General features: G+C 46.2%; 1 protein-coding gene across 1 annotated transcript; it reads right to left on the bottom strand.

The window, feature by feature from the left end:
* Positions 1 to 690: 690 nt before the first annotated feature.
* Positions 691 to 7,869, bottom strand: Cbr3 (carbonyl reductase 3). Its single transcript, XM_005323497.5, has 3 exons — positions 7,198 to 7,869; positions 5,713 to 5,820; positions 691 to 1,181 (listed from the first exon to the last, which is right to left on the bottom strand). The coding sequence occupies exons 1-3, from the start codon at positions 7,484 to 7,486 to the stop codon at positions 745 to 747; spliced, it is 834 nt and encodes a 277-aa protein (XP_005323554.2). The 5' UTR covers positions 7,487 to 7,869; the 3' UTR covers positions 691 to 744.
* Between the last annotated feature and the right edge of the window lie 8,474 nt (positions 7,870 to 16,343).

Here is a 16,343-nt window from a genome sequence, read left to right as displayed (position 1 = left end):
AGTTCTCTCCTTTATAACCTTTACAAGAAAATAGCTTTGAAACAACCCATCTGTTTCTCATCTGTCCTTGCCTTTCTTAGTTCTTTCTCATCCTGGGCTCAGCTCATTAGAACACTCACTATTTTATGGGATGAGATGTTGCCTCACTCGAGAATTATAAATAAAAGTCAATTTAGATCTTCAAATTTGTTGTAATTTTGCCTTTTGACAGAACCAATAAAAATAGACTCAAATACAGCAAGACAGAATAAAATACAAAAGGAAGTTTGCAGAGCTAGGGAAACAGGATAAATTATGACCCTTCAGAATCAACAAACTAGAAACAGCAAGGAATGGCTTGGAAAATGGCCAAGATGGACTCCTCAGCTCTTAAGACCATTATACCATGGTTTTCAACCTGCTGACCCAAGACAGCTGCAGCAGCAGCATTACTAGGAACTTGTTAGAAATGCAAATTTGGGGCCTACCCTAGGCCTACTGGATCAGAAACTATAGGGTGGGAACAGTGATATGCCTACCAGTTCCCCATGTAATCACGATGCCTGCTAAAATCTGATATGTCCTTTTCTTTCAGGTTACAGATGGCAAAATGGCTCTGCTTCAGGGTCTGGAACGAGACATCTTTCTCCCAGGGAGATTCTAGTGGACATTTCTCCTCAACCACAGAAATAGAATCCGACCACATCTGAATTCACTTGTTCCTTCCACCAACATTTATTAAACATCAAGCCATGAAGCAGACGTTCACCAGTTCTGCACGACTTTGTCACGGACTAGCTGGCCTTGTGGCTCAGTGGCATCTGGAGGCAGGAGGGCCAAATAGACAGGGGTCTCTGCTCCCTCCTCCACCGTCCTGGAGCCTTGGTCTCCGGCCATGTCTGTCTTCACCCATCCAGGACAGCAGGCATTAAGTAGAATCTGGTCGGCTTTTCTCTTTTCATCCAGCCGCCGGGCCAGGATTCTCGATAAGACTGTGACCCCCAACTTGGACACCCCATAAGCCGAATTGGGCCAGCCTTCCCTCTCGTGTACCTCATTTCTTGTATCCTCCACAAACTTTTTCATGAGGTCCACCAGATCCCCCTCGGTAAGTGTGTCACATCGGAACTTTTCCTGCAGATCCTCACTGCAGTTTTCAAGAGCTTTCGAACCCTGTAAACTGCTGATATTCACCACTCTCCCTGGAACAGAGGAATAGAAATGGAAGCCCATCACAAAGCAGCACTGGTCAGCTGAAGACACCCAGCAACAACCGAGGCATGGTGGAGGTTTAATGGCTGAAAAATATCAAAAAGCAACTCTAGAAGGCATAAAATCTGTGTGGGGGCGGGGCAGTGTGTGTGTGTGTGTGTGTGTGGGGGGGGGGGGGGGTTATACATTTATTTGGGCTCCTGTTCTCCCAAAGGGAAGAAAGAACACAGCTCCGTCAAGAATAGGTTTTCCCTTCTGCAGCAATTCTCCATGAAATGGTGGAACTGTCATCTGTAGCAGACTCACTGGACAATTTTATAAAACAGCTTCCTTCGACACATATGCTGCAAGAGCCTGCTTTCTGAGGGATTGTACCTTCATTATGCATCTCAGCTCCCAGTGCCCTCGGCTGGCACATTTCTAGGGCCATGGGCAGTCACTTCTACCCTGGGTACCTAAATCAGGATCAAGTGATGGCAGGGAATACCACTGTCCTTAGTGCCAGGCATGTCCACAAGTGGAGCAGGTTGATTCTTCATCCTGGTCCTGATTTCTGATTAATTGTTAGTCTCTAGTTAATAATAATATGGTATGAGTCATTAAACTAATATGAATTAATATTCATGTTGATTATAATTCACAACTGCTAAAGAGACAGTTGTGTCCATGAAAGCAGATATACAGGCCAGCACCCGTACAATAATCTGAAGCATTGCTGGAAACCCGAAAACCAGCCAACACGAATTTGCACATCTTATCTACCATCCAAATCCACCTATCTTGGAGTGTTCTTTTCTTTATTTATTTTTTATTTTTATTTCTTGGTACCAGGGATTGAACCCAAGGGTGTTTTACCACTGAGCTACTCTCCAGTCCTTTTTATTTTTTGTTTTGAGACAGGGTCTTGCTAAGTTGCTGAAGGTTTCCCTAAATTGCTGAGGCTATTTGTGATCCTCCTGTTTCAGCCTCCCAAATGGCTGGGGATACAGGTATATGTGACCATGCCCAGCTTGGGAGTTATTTTCTTACATGCTCTTCTGAATTCACATTCTCTACATCAGTGGCATCCACCCCAGGTGCACATTTGGGGCGGGGTGGACCCCTTTTTAAGGCCCTGTTTATGGAGATACCCTCAGTCTCTCCTTGAACACCAACATCACACTCATCCTACAGGTATGTGTGATTCTTCAGTCTGTCTTTCATTCTTTCTCTCTCTCATTTTTTATGGTGATACATACTTCTTTCCTAAATTTTGAAAACTAATGAGAAGTTGCAAAATGTTTAGCAAAGCCCATACATACATTTTCACCTAAGTTCACTGATGATTAACATTTTGCTCCATTTTTCTTTCTCCCTCCCTCTTTTTCTCCATGTTGCAGATATTTAAACCCTCTCCTCAAATATTTTAGTGTTTAAGTGAGTCTTATGTTGGTGTGGGATTGGTTCCAGGGCCCGGCAGATACCAAATATACATATGCCCAAGTCCCATCTATAAAATGCATAGTATTTGCAGATAACTTAAGAGATTCTACCATAGGCTTTAAGTGGTCTCTAGCTTATTAATAACCCCCAATACTATGTAAATGCTATGTAAATCATTGTATTATTTGGGAATAATGACAAGGAAAAAAGGTCTGAACAGTTTCAATACGGATACTGTTTTACAAATTGCAAATATTCTCAGTCCATAGTTGTTGAATCCCCACCTATAGAACCAGAGGTACAGAGGCTGACTGTGTGGTAACAGGCCTTTCCCACCAGAAGCACAGCATGATTGTGTTCATACTGTTGTTCAACCCTGTTATCTCCAGTGGATGTTCAAATGTCCCCAGCCATTCCATATAATGCTGCTTTATAGTTTTTGTTTGTTTTAATCCAAGATACAATGTGGGATTTTGGACTGCATGTAGTTGTCATTGCTCTCTCTTAAGTATATTTTTTAGTTGTAGATGAACACAATACCTTTATTTTATTTATTTATTTTTATGTGGTGCTGAAGATCAAATGCAGGGCCTCACACGTGCTAGGCAAGTACTCCACCACTGAGCCCCAGCCCCAGCCCCTGTAGTTGTCATATCTTTTTAATCCATTTTCATCTAGATTAGTCGATAATGACCTTTCTTTTGAAGACTCCAGTTCATTATTTTGTAGTATTTCCCCCAATTTGGATTGGTCTGATTTTCTTATAACTAAATTTATTTCAATATTTTTGGCAAGAATACTACATTGGTGATGAATTCCTCATTGCTTTCTATACAGCTTTGTTCTCTATACTTGGCTGCTCGAGGAATGACATTTACAGAGGAAGGAAGAAAGAGAAGAAACAAACTACTCAGAGCCTTCCAGGAAATGCAAACCCTTCTACAGAAGAGGGGTCCTCTTTGATCTAAGGAAATACCTTTGAGAGAGGCTGGGTGATAATGTAGGAACCTAGTCAACAGATGGGTCTAATTCTGAGGAGAACTGCACCCCACCCTCATCTGAAGTTGACATGACCCTGTTGGTCCTGAAACAGCCTCATTCTAGAAGGAGTGGGCAAGTAGCTCCCTCTAGTGGCTCAAAGGTTGCTTAGCCAATTTACTCAGAATCAAACAAGCAAACCAAAGGCTTCTTAAACTTTTAAATGCATTTTAGAGCTAAACAAAGAGACATTAGGAAGTAGCAATGCTCAATATTTCCCTTCTGGTAAACACCGGGTTTACTAAAAATCACAAATATTAGCATTTTGAAAACTAGAGATTTCCACTTTGGAAACTGACTAAAGATATTCACCTGCTCTGGATTAATTCTCAAACCCCATTTTCCCCCCAAGTCTTTCATTGTCTTTCAAAATCGCTTGGTTTATAATCATTTAACACTCTAATTTCTATTTCACTAGCACAAGTTATCCTAATTTGATTGAGTAGTGAAATAAACAAACTAGGAGACATTTTCCAAATCCATGAATAGGTGTGTGTGTGTGGGTGTGTGTGTGTGTGTGTGTGTGTGTTCAGTTCTTTTGGCTCAAATTCCCCTCTCAGGAAAGTGGAGGTGAAGCAACGAAAGGCTTCATCAGCAATTTTCAGCTCTTAAATTTTATGATGTAAAATTCAGCAGGGAGAAGACTTCCTGATAACTTGGTAAAAGACAGCCCTGCAGTGGAAAAACAGAAAACATTCTGTTCTAATCTGGGAAGAGCCCCAGAGGTGTGAAGTGAACATAAAGCAAGATCATATGGAGTGTGATAGCATGGGTCTGTAGTCCCAGGTATTTGGGAGGCTGAGGCAGGAGGATCACTGAGCCCAGAAGACTAGACCAACCTGGGAAATGTTGCAAGATTAAATCTTAAAAAAAAAAAAAATTAAGGTGGCAAATACTGTGCTAATCTTCACCTTTTGTGTTAAAAAGGGAGTTTTGAAAATATGAATTTTTATTTGCTTAGGTTTATATTTGTAAACTCCATCTCCTGGCCTCTGGGCACTCACCAGCTCCATGCACCTGGACCAGAGGCTTCCTATGAACAGCATCTACAACTCTGACTGCAGGCTTTCTATGATCCCAGTCCATTAAGAAACTGATAAAGAAAATCAACCCCTGTGGAGCTGGGGAGTGAGTGGGTAGGGAGCAGAAGTGTGCCTCTCACCGTATACCTATTTACACTTAAAAATGCTTGCATTCAGAGATAATCCTATTCAAAATCACATTTCCAATAAACCACACAATTCTTCTCAGAATCACAGGTAACTTTGTGTGTGTGTGTGTGGGGGGGGGCGTACTAGGGATTGAACTCAGGGGCACTGGACCACTGAGCTGCATCCCCAGCCCTATTTTGTATTTTATTTAGAGACAGGCTCTCACTGAGTTGCTTAGCATCTCACTGTTGCTGAGGCTGTCTTTGAACTTGCCATTCTCTTGCCTCAGCCTCCTGAGCTGCTGGGATTACAGGCATGTGCCACCACACCTGGCTTTGTATTTACTAATAAAGAAAAATTATTTCAGATTTTCTCAATCAGCTTGTAAAATTGGGAGTAAGAAAGGAACATAGGGAAAGTCACAATGCCAGAGCAGACACCATCCTGCAGGTCCCCCAGACAAGCCAGGTGTGGGCACATCCTTGGGGAGGAGGAGATTCACTGAAAAGCCTTTGGGGACTTGTGACATTTTGTCCATGAGGGTTGAAGATCATGTGATCTGGATCCCAAGAGCATTGTGTCTGTCATATAATTCTTTGAAAGCCGAAATGTTCAAGCAAGGAGCCAGACACTTGAGAAATTAGGACAATCTTCAATCTCCCTTCCCCCATCCCCTTACAAAGAAACAGCAGAGTCTGGGAATGTAGCTCAGTGGTATAGAGCTTGCCAGCATGTGGGAAGCTCTTGGTTCAATTCCCAGCACCACCCCCCCAAAAAAAGGAAGAGAAAAAAAAAAAAAAAAAAAGAAAAGAAACAGCAGCTCTGGGTAATTGCTGGGGGCCAGTCCAGAGGGCTCCTGGCTTATTCCCTCCTAAGGAACACAACCTGACAGTCCATCCCCTGGACTTACCATGAGGCTTCATTATGGGCAGTAATTCAGTGCAGACATTTCTAGTAGCAAAAAAGTTTGTCCTCAGGGTCATCTCTGCTTGAATGTCGAAGGGTGTTGGATCATCCACTTTCAAAAAGACAAAGAAACAAAGAAAAAGTCACCCCCCCCATACACACTCATGAGAACATGGTGTGTATTAGCCTAACAACTAATTAAAAGAGAAGCTAATTTTTAAAATCTCTCGTGGTTGGTTCTCAAACTTCAGTGTGCATGGGAATCCCCTGCAGGGCCTGTGAAAACAGCTTTTGGGGCCACACCCAGGGAGTCTCTCATTGGTAATGCTGCGGCTTCTGGGCTTCCCGCCCCACTTCCAGACCCCTGGCTTTGCTGCTGCTTCTCAAACTTGATAGGCACAGGAGATACCTGGGATTTGTGTTAAAAATGCAGATTTTGATTCAGCAGGTGTGGAGCCTGGGCACCCAGTTTGCGCCCAGGTTTGCGGGTACCGCCCATAAGGGCTATATCTAGACCTCTTGTCTAGGAAGCCGGGTTTTTATTCACCAATCCCTCAGCCAACGGCGGCAGTCTACTACCGAGGCTGTCAATTCCCGGTTCGCAGCTCCCCAAAGCCTAGAGGCTGAGTTGGAGGTGCTGGTGAGAGGAAGACTTGGGTCCGTGGCAGAGCAAGAGTGCGTGCCCAGGGCCAAAGGCAGAGCTACTTCTGCACAATCGGTTCTTTCCCTCTTCCTGTCTCAGGCTTCTCTTCCCCCCTCGGTTGTAAGTGAAGCTGGCCTGTTTCTTTATACTCCTGGATCATGGCAACTCAGTAACTTTCTTCATTGACAAATTGCTGGAATAAATAATTTCCTTGATTTCTTCCCCTAAAGGAAGATGCTTCTTAAAAGCCACATTTGCATTTTTTATAACAAACACTAGCTCCCTGGGGGCGGGAACCAGGCTCGCTTCCCTTTGGCCAGAGCCTATCAAAGCTCTCCATTAAACAAACTATGAAATCCACTAATGTGCAAGTGCGCGTTAATTGTGTCCTAGCGACTCATTTCCTGTCCTGGGCAGATGTCTCCTGGCAACTATGAATGCGCCCTTGTTTCACGGGGAAAGCGAAAGCCAAGTGATTTTGGAGACCCTTAGCAGAGAAAATGGTTCTTGCAGTGGACGGAAAGCTGACGAGTTTAGCAAGGCGTGGCTCCCTCCCCGGAGGCCGGTTTTCCTACAAACAGCCATAGCTGAAAGTTCTGGGCGGCCCCTGGGCGGCGCACCGGCTTGCTCAGGCCGGCGGGCCGGCAGGGCAGGCAGGGCGCGCGAAGTCAGAGCTCCCCAATCCAAGAAAGCGAATAACCGCCCTGCAAGGCGGGAGCTGAGCGCATCCCCAGGGGCTGGCACCGCCCTCCCAGATCACAGTACTGGACAGTGGGGGCGCCTGCGGCTTGCCGCCTGTACCCTTGGAGCGTCGCGGGGAGTTCTCCCCACAAGCCCCGCACTTACTCTTGAAGGCGATGCCCGCGTTGTTGACCAGAACGTTGAGACCCCCGTACTCCTTGCGCAGGAAGTCGCGCAAGGCGCGGATGCTCTGTAGGTCGTCGATGTCCAGCTGGTGGAAGCGCGGGCTCAGGCCCTCGGCCTGCAGCTGCTGTACCGCTGCCCGGCCCCGCGCTTCGTCGCGTGCGGTGAGCACCACGTCCCCCGAGAATTGCCGGCACAGTTCACGGGCGATGGCGAAGCCTATGCCCTTGTTGGCTCCGGTGACCAGGGCCACGCGGCTGCAGGACGACATGGCCGGGTGGGCAGCGCGGGACACCTGTGTGGAGAGCGGATCTGACAGCGGACCACCCCGGGTGTGCGCTGCGGGGCCGGGCCAAGGTCGGAGCAGAGGCGCAGATCTAAGATCTGGGGTCCAGTGCTGCGACTCCTAGAGAACAAGGTCCCCGGAGCCGGTCCCTCCCCTCTGAGGAGGGGTTGTCTGATCCCGAAGGTTTCGTAACGCCCCAGCTTGCGGGTCCGCCTCCTCCCGGCGCTGGGGTTTTGATCCAGGCTCTGAAATGAGAGGCGATCTGCGAGACTGCTCGCTTCTAAGCCACACCGGTCGGCGATGGGTCAGTAGCGAGTTACGGGTTCTTAGCAACTGGACCGAAGCAACTATTTCGGGAGTACTCCAAAGACAGAAAAACAAGTGCTGAGTAATTTTCTTGGGCGTGAGCCCATTATCCATTGCAAAATGCAAATGTTCGCTTTTGCCTAACGCGCAAAGAAAATACTTAGACATAGTAACTGCTTCTGCACACAACGATCCTCTGGCTCGCTCCGGAGAGAATTAGCAAAGAGAAGTTCCATAAGTAGACAGGTGTGGCGGGCTACACCGCTCTGTGAGCCCCTGTGCGCCCCCAAGTGGGAGAGGGTCTTTACTGAGTGCCAGATCCTTTATAGGAATGTTTTATTTAATCCTAACGTGCCTCTGTGGTGTAAAATCTGCCCTTATCTTTGTTCAAGGAGGATATATCTCTATAGAGTCATCTCCATAGAGATCTAGATCCATCTGCGTTTCCCCTCCCAGTCAGATCTGTGCATCCACCAACAAAATCAAAGGCGTGTCAAGGTGTGCGTGCAATTAGAGCTCCACCCATCTTCTTCCGTGTAATCCCAGCCTGTTTGATTGGTGACTTCCAGATGGGGGGATGGCTGTGATCTCATCGTGACTCAACTTTTCCCAAGCCCAGCTGGCCAAACTGCCTGGTGCCTCTGTTACCCTGACTCCACCCTCTCTATAAAGCCAATACCCGAGGTCAGGAAGGTGGGCACCTGCTGGTCTAACTGCCTCAACCCAGTATATCTTTTTTTTTTTCCTTTTGAAGATTAAGAAAGTTTAAGGTTTTCTACCAGTTAGATTGGCTAGTTGGTTGCTGTGAAAGGGGTCTCGCTCTGTTGCCTACTACACTGGTCCCACACTCTGAGGCCCAGATGATCCTCCGGAGTAGCCGACAGGTGCACTCGGCCATACCTGGCCTTTCTTTTTGTCTCTGATCTCTCTGGCTTAAAGTTTAACTTTTTCTCCCCTTCAAGGAACCATCTTTTGGTTTTATTGATCTTTTTTTCTCCATTTTTTTTCCTGACTTTTTTGATTTCTGTTCTGATCTTTCTTTTTATGTGCTCTTCAGTCTCTTACGATGGAAGCTGGAATTATCTTTTTTTTTTTTAAAGAGAGAGAGAGAGGAGAGAGAGAGAATTTTAATATTTATTTTTTTAGTTATCGGCAGACACAGCATCTTTGTTTGTATGTGGTGCTGAGGATCGAACCTGGGCCGCACGCATGCCAGGCGAGCGCGCTACCGCTTGAGCCACATCCCCAGCCCCAGAAGCTGAGATTATCGATTGGAGACATGTCTAATATGAGTATTATGAACTGTTTCCTTTAAAGTACTATTTAGTGGAATCCCACAAATATTGAACCCATTGTTTTCAGTTTTGTTTAGTTCAAAATACTTTCTAATTTACCTTTTGATATCCTCTTTGACCAACAGTATTTAATTTTTTTAAAAAAAATTAAATTTCCAAGTTGTTCAGGATTTACCAGTTATCTTGCTGTTGATGACTTCTAACTTAATTCCACTGTGATCAGAGAACGTACTTTGACTAATTAAATTCTTTTTTAAAGAGTTTCAAAACACCCAGGTGCAGTGACACATGCCTGCAATCCCAGCTGCTCCGGGGAGGCTGAGGCTGAGGCTGAGGCTGAGGCTGAGGCTGAGGCTGAGGCTGAGGCAGGAGACTCACGTCAGCCTAGAAGTTTGGGGCCAGTGCGGGCAGTGAGACTCTCTTAAAAAAGAAAGGAGTTTCAAAAACTGATAGACATATTTTTTCTTCTCATAGACGTATTAAAGCATGTTTTATGTAAAGGCAATAATTTCAGAGAAAGGTGATGTTGGTGAAGGAAAGAGAGTAATTGCAACAATAAACCTTGTGGGAAGATCAAGTGGAGGGACCCAGAACCACGCGGGCGAGGCCGGGTGGCAGGGCAGCTTTCCTCTTGCAGCACAGTGAGTGGGGTGGTTACAGATGTGCCCTGAGGGCATCTGTTAGTTCTTGGAAGATTGAGAAAGTTGAGTCATCACTGAGAAAGATTAGTTTGGGAGATTTAGGAACAGAACAGTCATTTTGCAGAGTAGTAAAGTGATTTATTAGGCAGCGTCCAGACTCTGAATCCAGGACCCATGGGATCTGTGGTCCTAGAGATCAAGAAAGCTGGGTCAGCCTCCTGATCCTCCCACTCTCAAATGTCCAGCTGCTAGTGCAGCGGGGTACAGTGGTTAAATTATAACAGGGGAGGTGTCTGCAAGGAAAGGACTGGAGTGCAGAATCATGGCCACTGGGGGCAGAAGGAATGATGTGATGGCACTGGAGCTTGGTAAGGAAGGGAGGCAGGAAGCCTAAAGGAATGGAGGTCTCCAAAGGAAGGGATCCTGGGGGACAGCTCTGAGACCAGAGCTAAGCCAACTATCTTGGTCCATTTTCTGTTGCTATAACAAAATCTGAGTTGGGAAATGTATAAAGAAAAAAGGTTGATTTTATTCACAGTTCTGGCAGTCCAAGATTGTGGTACTGGTATCCATTCAGCTTCTGATGAGGGCCTTGTTGGGTATCATGATAGACTATTAGAAAGGGGAAGCAGGTGCTACTGGGAGGAGCTTGTGTGTACAGGATAGTGAGGGGAGATTCTGATTTCCATAAAACAGCCTGGTCTGATGATGCTGGCCTCATTCTTGTGAGAGCTACATTAATCCCTGAAGAGGTAGATGCCCCCAACCCCAAATTACCTCTTAAAGGGCCCACCACCTCTCAACACCACTACATTTCAACATGAGTTCGGACAGGGATAAACGTACTCAAGCCACAGCAGGTAGTTTGAGATGATGTAGGGTGTGGCCAGCCCTACTCACATTCATTGTTGAAGGGTTGTGGGGGGTAGTTTGGGAATTCTGTTGATCATAACAATGGTTCCAAAATTTTGCGTATTGCAATCCCTGGAGATTTTTTGAAAATATTAAGTGTTGAACCAGATGCAGTGGCTCACACCTGTAATCCCAGCGGCTCAGGAGGCTGAGGCAGGAGGATCATGAGTTCAAAGCCAGCCTCAGGAACTTAGTGAGGCCCTAAGCAACTTAGTGAGAGCCTGTCTCAAAACAAAAAATAAAAAGGGATAGGGATGTGGCTCAGTATTTAAGCCCCTAGGTTCAATCTCTGGTACACCCCCCCCCCAAAAAAAAAAGTCAGCACTGATACCTGGCACACGTCCTAGGTATTGTGATGTGATTGGTCAGGGGTTTGACAGAAGGACTGGTGAATTCAACATGCAGCAGAGTTTGAGAGCACTGGGTTAAAGGGACAAGGTTACTGGATAAAAATGACATCCTCTTCAAAAGAGCTGGGGCCTTTGAAAGAGAAGAGAAAGGGTTTGGAAATGTCACAGGTTTCTGTGGCAGATAGGAGAGTGCCCTCCTGCAAAACACCTGTCCCCAGGGTGGTGAAAGATGTGACTGAGGCTCCCTGACACGAGGAAGCCCCAGGCTATCCAGGTGGGTCCAGCGTCGTCACAAGTCTCAAAGAGTAGAAGACACGAGACGTGACCAGGGAGGCAAGACCTGCGCTGCCGGCCTCGATGCTTCAGGGAGGGGTTTTGATCCAGAGGATGCAGGTGGCCTGGGGAAGGGTTCCTTTCCCACAGCCTCCAGAGGGAGTGAAGCTGCCTTGACCCTGCACTTTGGGACTCCCAACATCAACCACTGCATTTGCTGTAAGCCACTGATTTGGGGTTAATGTACTGGGGCAGCATCAGGAATGAGCTCAGTTATCAGGGAGGATTCCTGTGTCACACCCAGGGCTGGGGAAGCCATTCCCTTGTCCCAGTGCAGGCTGGACAGATGGTTGGGATTACTAGCTAATATTTCAGAAAGGGAGAAACGCCCGGGTGTTTCTGAGGGATGAGGAAGAATGAAATAAAGGGGAGAAGCTGTCTGACATCTGCTGCTCCCAGCTTTGCTACTTACTCACTGTATGACCTTCCTGGTCTCTCAGTGCCTCCGGTTACTCATCTGTAAAATGGGAATAATTACAGCGCCAACTCTTATGACTGCTGCAAGGATTAAGTGAGTTCATATTACAAAAGTGCTTAGGGCAGTGTTGTCTCATGGTAACTCCCAGTTAATCCCCGTCTTATATTCTTTGCAAAGGAAGACCGTCAACCACCTAAAACCAATATGTTTGTTTGTTCACAGCTACTTATTGATGTCTTCCCAGTTTATAGGACCTGTGCTAGGAAGTCATGACTGGGCCAGTTTTAATTTGCTAGAGGTAGATAACAGGCAGGGGAGGGAGGAGAAGCTGGTCCGCCTCACCTTACAGGAAGCACTGTTGTGTTGTTATAAGACAGCTGGGTTGCTGCAGGCAGGTCTGGGCAGGAATGGGCCCCACTGTTCTTCTGGAAGCAAGATGAAGGTCAGGTTCCTGAGTCAGAAGGAAAGATGGACAGACACCTTGGTAACTCCCCACTTCCCTTCTCCATCCCCTGTCCTTCCCTGCCTATCCTTAGGGCTGGACCATTAGGTGAGTTAGATTCAGGACAAAGGTGCTGAGTGCCATGGAGGGGACAGGGAGAAGCGAGTCCTGGTGCCACCTCCCTGAGCTGTCTCCCGTATGCCCGAGGGCTTCAGTGAGGCCATCCCTGGCCTCAGCAGGACTGAGCAGGCAGGACAAGCAGACGTGGGACTATTCTTGAGGACACTCTGGTGACTATCCCTTTGGTGTCCTGGGTTGGTTTCTGGCCTTTAGGTTTGGAGTGACTCGGGGAAGAGGGAGCTCCTGGTTATAATTACTGCTGTCTTGGAGGAAGATGTTCTCTCTGCCAACGCGACACAAACCCGTTGCAGTGTGCTGTCTGCAAGCCTGGGCTCCGTGCCCAAAGGAAAATTGGCCAAGTCTATGGCAGCCTGGAGAGGGGACCCCAGGAGGCATGGATCCTTAGGACCTAACAGGCTGCGGAAGCCCCTGAGACAGAAAACATGGGTCCAGGGGTCCTTTATCTGTCCCTAGGACACAAGCCACTGATCTTTGCGAAGTCTGCTTTTTTAACCCTTAGCTTGGAAAAGGACTGTCACACCTAAATCTAAACGTCATTCCATACATTTCTGGTGAGTGTAATGTGCTACTTACTACTTCCTTGGAGAGCAATGAGGACCTATCTTTTGAAAATTTAAAAGGTGTATCTTTTGCCAGAAGGTGAATCACTGGGGAATTTATCCTATAGTGACCCTCCTACATGTGAAATGACAAAAGGACAAGAATGTTCTTTAAAAGAAGCTCCCATGGGCTGGGGATGTGGCTCAAGCGGTAGCGCGCTCGCCTGGCATGCGTGCTGCCCAGGTTCGATCCTCAGCACCACATACAAAGATGTTGTGCCCGCCGAAAACTAAAAAAAAAAATAAAAATTAAAAAAATTTCTCTCTCTCACACTCTCTCTTTAAAAAAAAAAAAAAAAAGAAGCTCCAAGCTGGTTATTGCAAAAGCCAACAGTTATTCAGAAAAATAATAATGGTTGTGATAACTGAAGTGATAAATAATAACTTTGACATTCAAAAGATGGCTTTCTCTGTAAACAGGAGTAACTTTGGGGGCCCATTTGTCTAAGTGGGACTTGCTGCCCTCTAGTGGTCTAGTGACGACACTTCATGGATTTCTTACAAGGGGCCCCACGTGGGTGGCTTAAAAGGACAGAAATGTATTCTCTCCTAGTTCTATGCCAGAAGCCCAGACCAAGGTGTCAACAGACCCTTGCTCTCTCTGAAAATTCTGTCAAAGAATCCTTCTTGCCTCTCCTGGCTGCTGCTGGTGGTTGCCAGCAATCCTTGCTGCTCTTGGCCTGTAGCAGCTTCTCCCCAGTTTCAGCCTCCGTCTTCCCACGGCCACCCTTGCTGCGGTGTGCCTGTTGTATCTCCTTTCCTAATCCTCTTTCTCCCATATTTTATTGGTGCATGATTATTATACATAATAGTCGGATTCATTGTGACCTATTTGTATATGCCCATGATAGAGCCATGTCATTGGGTCGCTGGCTCTCTCCCCGGTATCTCTCCTTTCCCTCCCTCCTTCCTCTCTTTGGTCTCCTTCCTCTACTGGTCTTCCATTTTCATAAGTTTCCACCACCTCACTTTGCTTTTTCCTCTCTAGCTTCCACATTGAGAGAAAACATGACCCGTGGCTCTCTGGGTTTGGCTTATTTCTCTTAGGATAATGCTCCCAAGTTCCCTACATTATCCTTCAAATGGCAGAATTCCCTTCATCTTTATGACTGAATAGGACTCCATTGTGTATTTATGTCACAGTTTCTTTGTCCCTCTTGACTCTTCTTATAAGGATACTAGTCATTGGCTTTATGGCTAGCCCTCACCTAGGTAATCACGTTTGCAAAGATCCTGTTAATAAGAGGTCATCCTGAGGTTGCTGGTAGGCATGAATTTTTATTTTGTGGGGGGCACTATTCAACCCACCACAGAATCTTTCTTTAAGATTTAAAAAATTCATTTAAATTAGTGTATTAAGTTACTTAATTTTGATATGCTTGCCATGATTTGTTGTTGTTGTGCTGAGAATGGAACCCAGGGCCTTGCGCATACTAAACACACGTGCTCTACTGCTGAGCTCATCCCAGTCCCTTGTTTATCATGAGTTGTTATTATTATTATTATTATTATTATTATTATTTTGGTACTGGGGATTTAACCCAGGGGCATTCAACCACTGAGCCACAACCTCAGCCTTTTTTTGTATTTTATTTAGAGACAGGGTCTTGCTGAGTTGCTTAGGGCCTTGCTAAGTTGCTGAGTCTAGTTTTGAATTTTCAATCCTCCTGCCTCAGCCTCCAAGCTGCTAGGCTTCTAAGTGTGCGCCATCGTGCCAGGGATGAATTCTTATCTATATATGTCACAGTCCATTTGTGCTGCTATAATAAAAAATACCTGCAACTGGGTAATTCACAAACAATAGAATTATTTCTCTCAGTTCCAGAGACTGGAAAGTCTAAGGTCAAGGTGCGAGCTGGTTGGTGTCTGCTAAAGACCCTGTCTCTGCTTCCCAGATGGCCCCTCTATTACTGTGCCCTCCAGCAGGGTGAACTCTGGGTCCACACATGGCAGGAGGCAGAAAGGAGGGAGGCAGGTCCCTTATACCTCCTGTATGAGATCATGAATCACCTCCCTGGGAGCCCCACCTGATAATACCATCACCTGGGTGATCAGATTTCAGCATATGAATTTTGCAGGAACACATCCATTCAACCTATAGCAGCAACACATATCAAGTTTAGTTTTTTGTTTTGTTTTGTTTTGGATCAGGGATTGAACCTAAGGGCATTTAACCACTGAGCCACTATCCCCAGCCCTTTTTATATTTCATTTAGAGACAGAGTTTTGCTGAGTTGTTTCGGGCCTTGCTAAGTGGCTGACACTGGCTTTGAACTCGTGATCCTCCTGCCTCAGCCTCCCTGGAATAACAGGCGTGCGCCACTGGGCTCATATTTTTTTCTATCAATACAGAGGTCGTATGCATCTCTACTGTTTTTGTTGTTGGGTATGTCTGAGGGGTCTCTAAATAAAATATAGCTGAATTATCACTTTCCTTCTTAGTGGCTTTTTAAGAACTGAGAGCTGCTTGGTTCTTGCTGAAGCCTGGTGCTGCCACTCTGATTGCCTTGTTCCACTGTGACTGGAGGCTCACCATGCTGTGGGCCAACTCTCAGGGAGCCCCTTTGCCAGCAGATGCTAAAGTGTCTGCATAGCCACACTGTTTTTTTTTTTTCCTTTCATACCTGTATTTTTGCTTTCCATTCATCTTTCAGTTCAACCACAGATCTGCACACCCAGTTCTGTAGCTCTCATTTTCCAGTTACAGTCCATAGGAAAGAATCTCTGTGCAGCTATCAGAAACAATAGTTATCCTCTGTCCTTAGTAGCTGTGACCATAATCCCCAACAAGAGCAATTTAGAGAAGGAAGAGTTTATTTTGGCTCATGGTTCCAAGTCTCAGTTCACAGATACTGGACTCATTGCTCTGGGCCCAAGGTGAGGAGAACATCACGGTGGAAGAAAGCTCCTCCATCCATACCAGTTGTGGCCAGGAAGCAGAGCAAGAGAGGAAGAAGGTGGAAGGGGCCAGGGAAGATGCATTCTTCCAGGGCACACCCCTGGTGACCACCTCATCCAGTCTTGCCCCCGCTGCCTACAGTTACCACCCAGTCAGTCCATTCAAACTAGGAGGGACTGATGAGGTTACAGCTCTCAGGATTCCTTTGAACATTCCTGCATTAACAGAAGAGTCTGCTCACATTCAAACCACAGCAGTAACCATGGTTCTTTGAACCTTTTCTTCTTAAAAGCTTCATTGAGATGGAACTGAGGTACTGTACATTTAAGGTAGAGTGTGTTTGCAGAACCGTCCAACCACCACTACATTTTTTGTTATCCTTAAAAGAAACCCTGTCCCGACTGGTAGAGATTGTCTATTTACTTCTGTGCCCCAGCTCTAGACACCAGGACAGACTTTCCACCTCTACCCATCTGCCTGTCCCAGACACTTCTTATACATGGAAT

The sequence above is a fragment of the Ictidomys tridecemlineatus genome, chromosome 3 (assembly GCF_052094955.1).
Source record: "Ictidomys tridecemlineatus isolate mIctTri1 chromosome 3, mIctTri1.hap1, whole genome shotgun sequence".
Lineage (NCBI taxonomy): Eukaryota > Metazoa > Chordata > Mammalia > Rodentia > Sciuridae > Ictidomys > Ictidomys tridecemlineatus.
Note: the sequence above shows the minus strand (reverse complement) of the source record. Positions and strands in the feature narration are given on the sequence as shown.

Excerpts from the sequence above, each read along its gene's own strand:
- Cbr3 (XM_005323497.5), bottom strand. The coding sequence starts at position 7,486 with ATGTCGTCCTGCAGCCGCGTGGCCCTGGTCACCGGAGCCAACAAGGGC. Across the intron at positions 5,821-7,197 it reads CGCGGGCATCGCCTTCAAGA|TGGATGATCCAACACCCTTC; the intron begins GTAAGTGCGGGG and ends TCTTTTTGAAAG. Across the intron at positions 1,182-5,712 it reads GCCCATAATGAAGCCTCATG|GGAGAGTGGTGAATATCAGC; the intron begins GTAAGTCCAGGG and ends CCTCTGTTCCAG.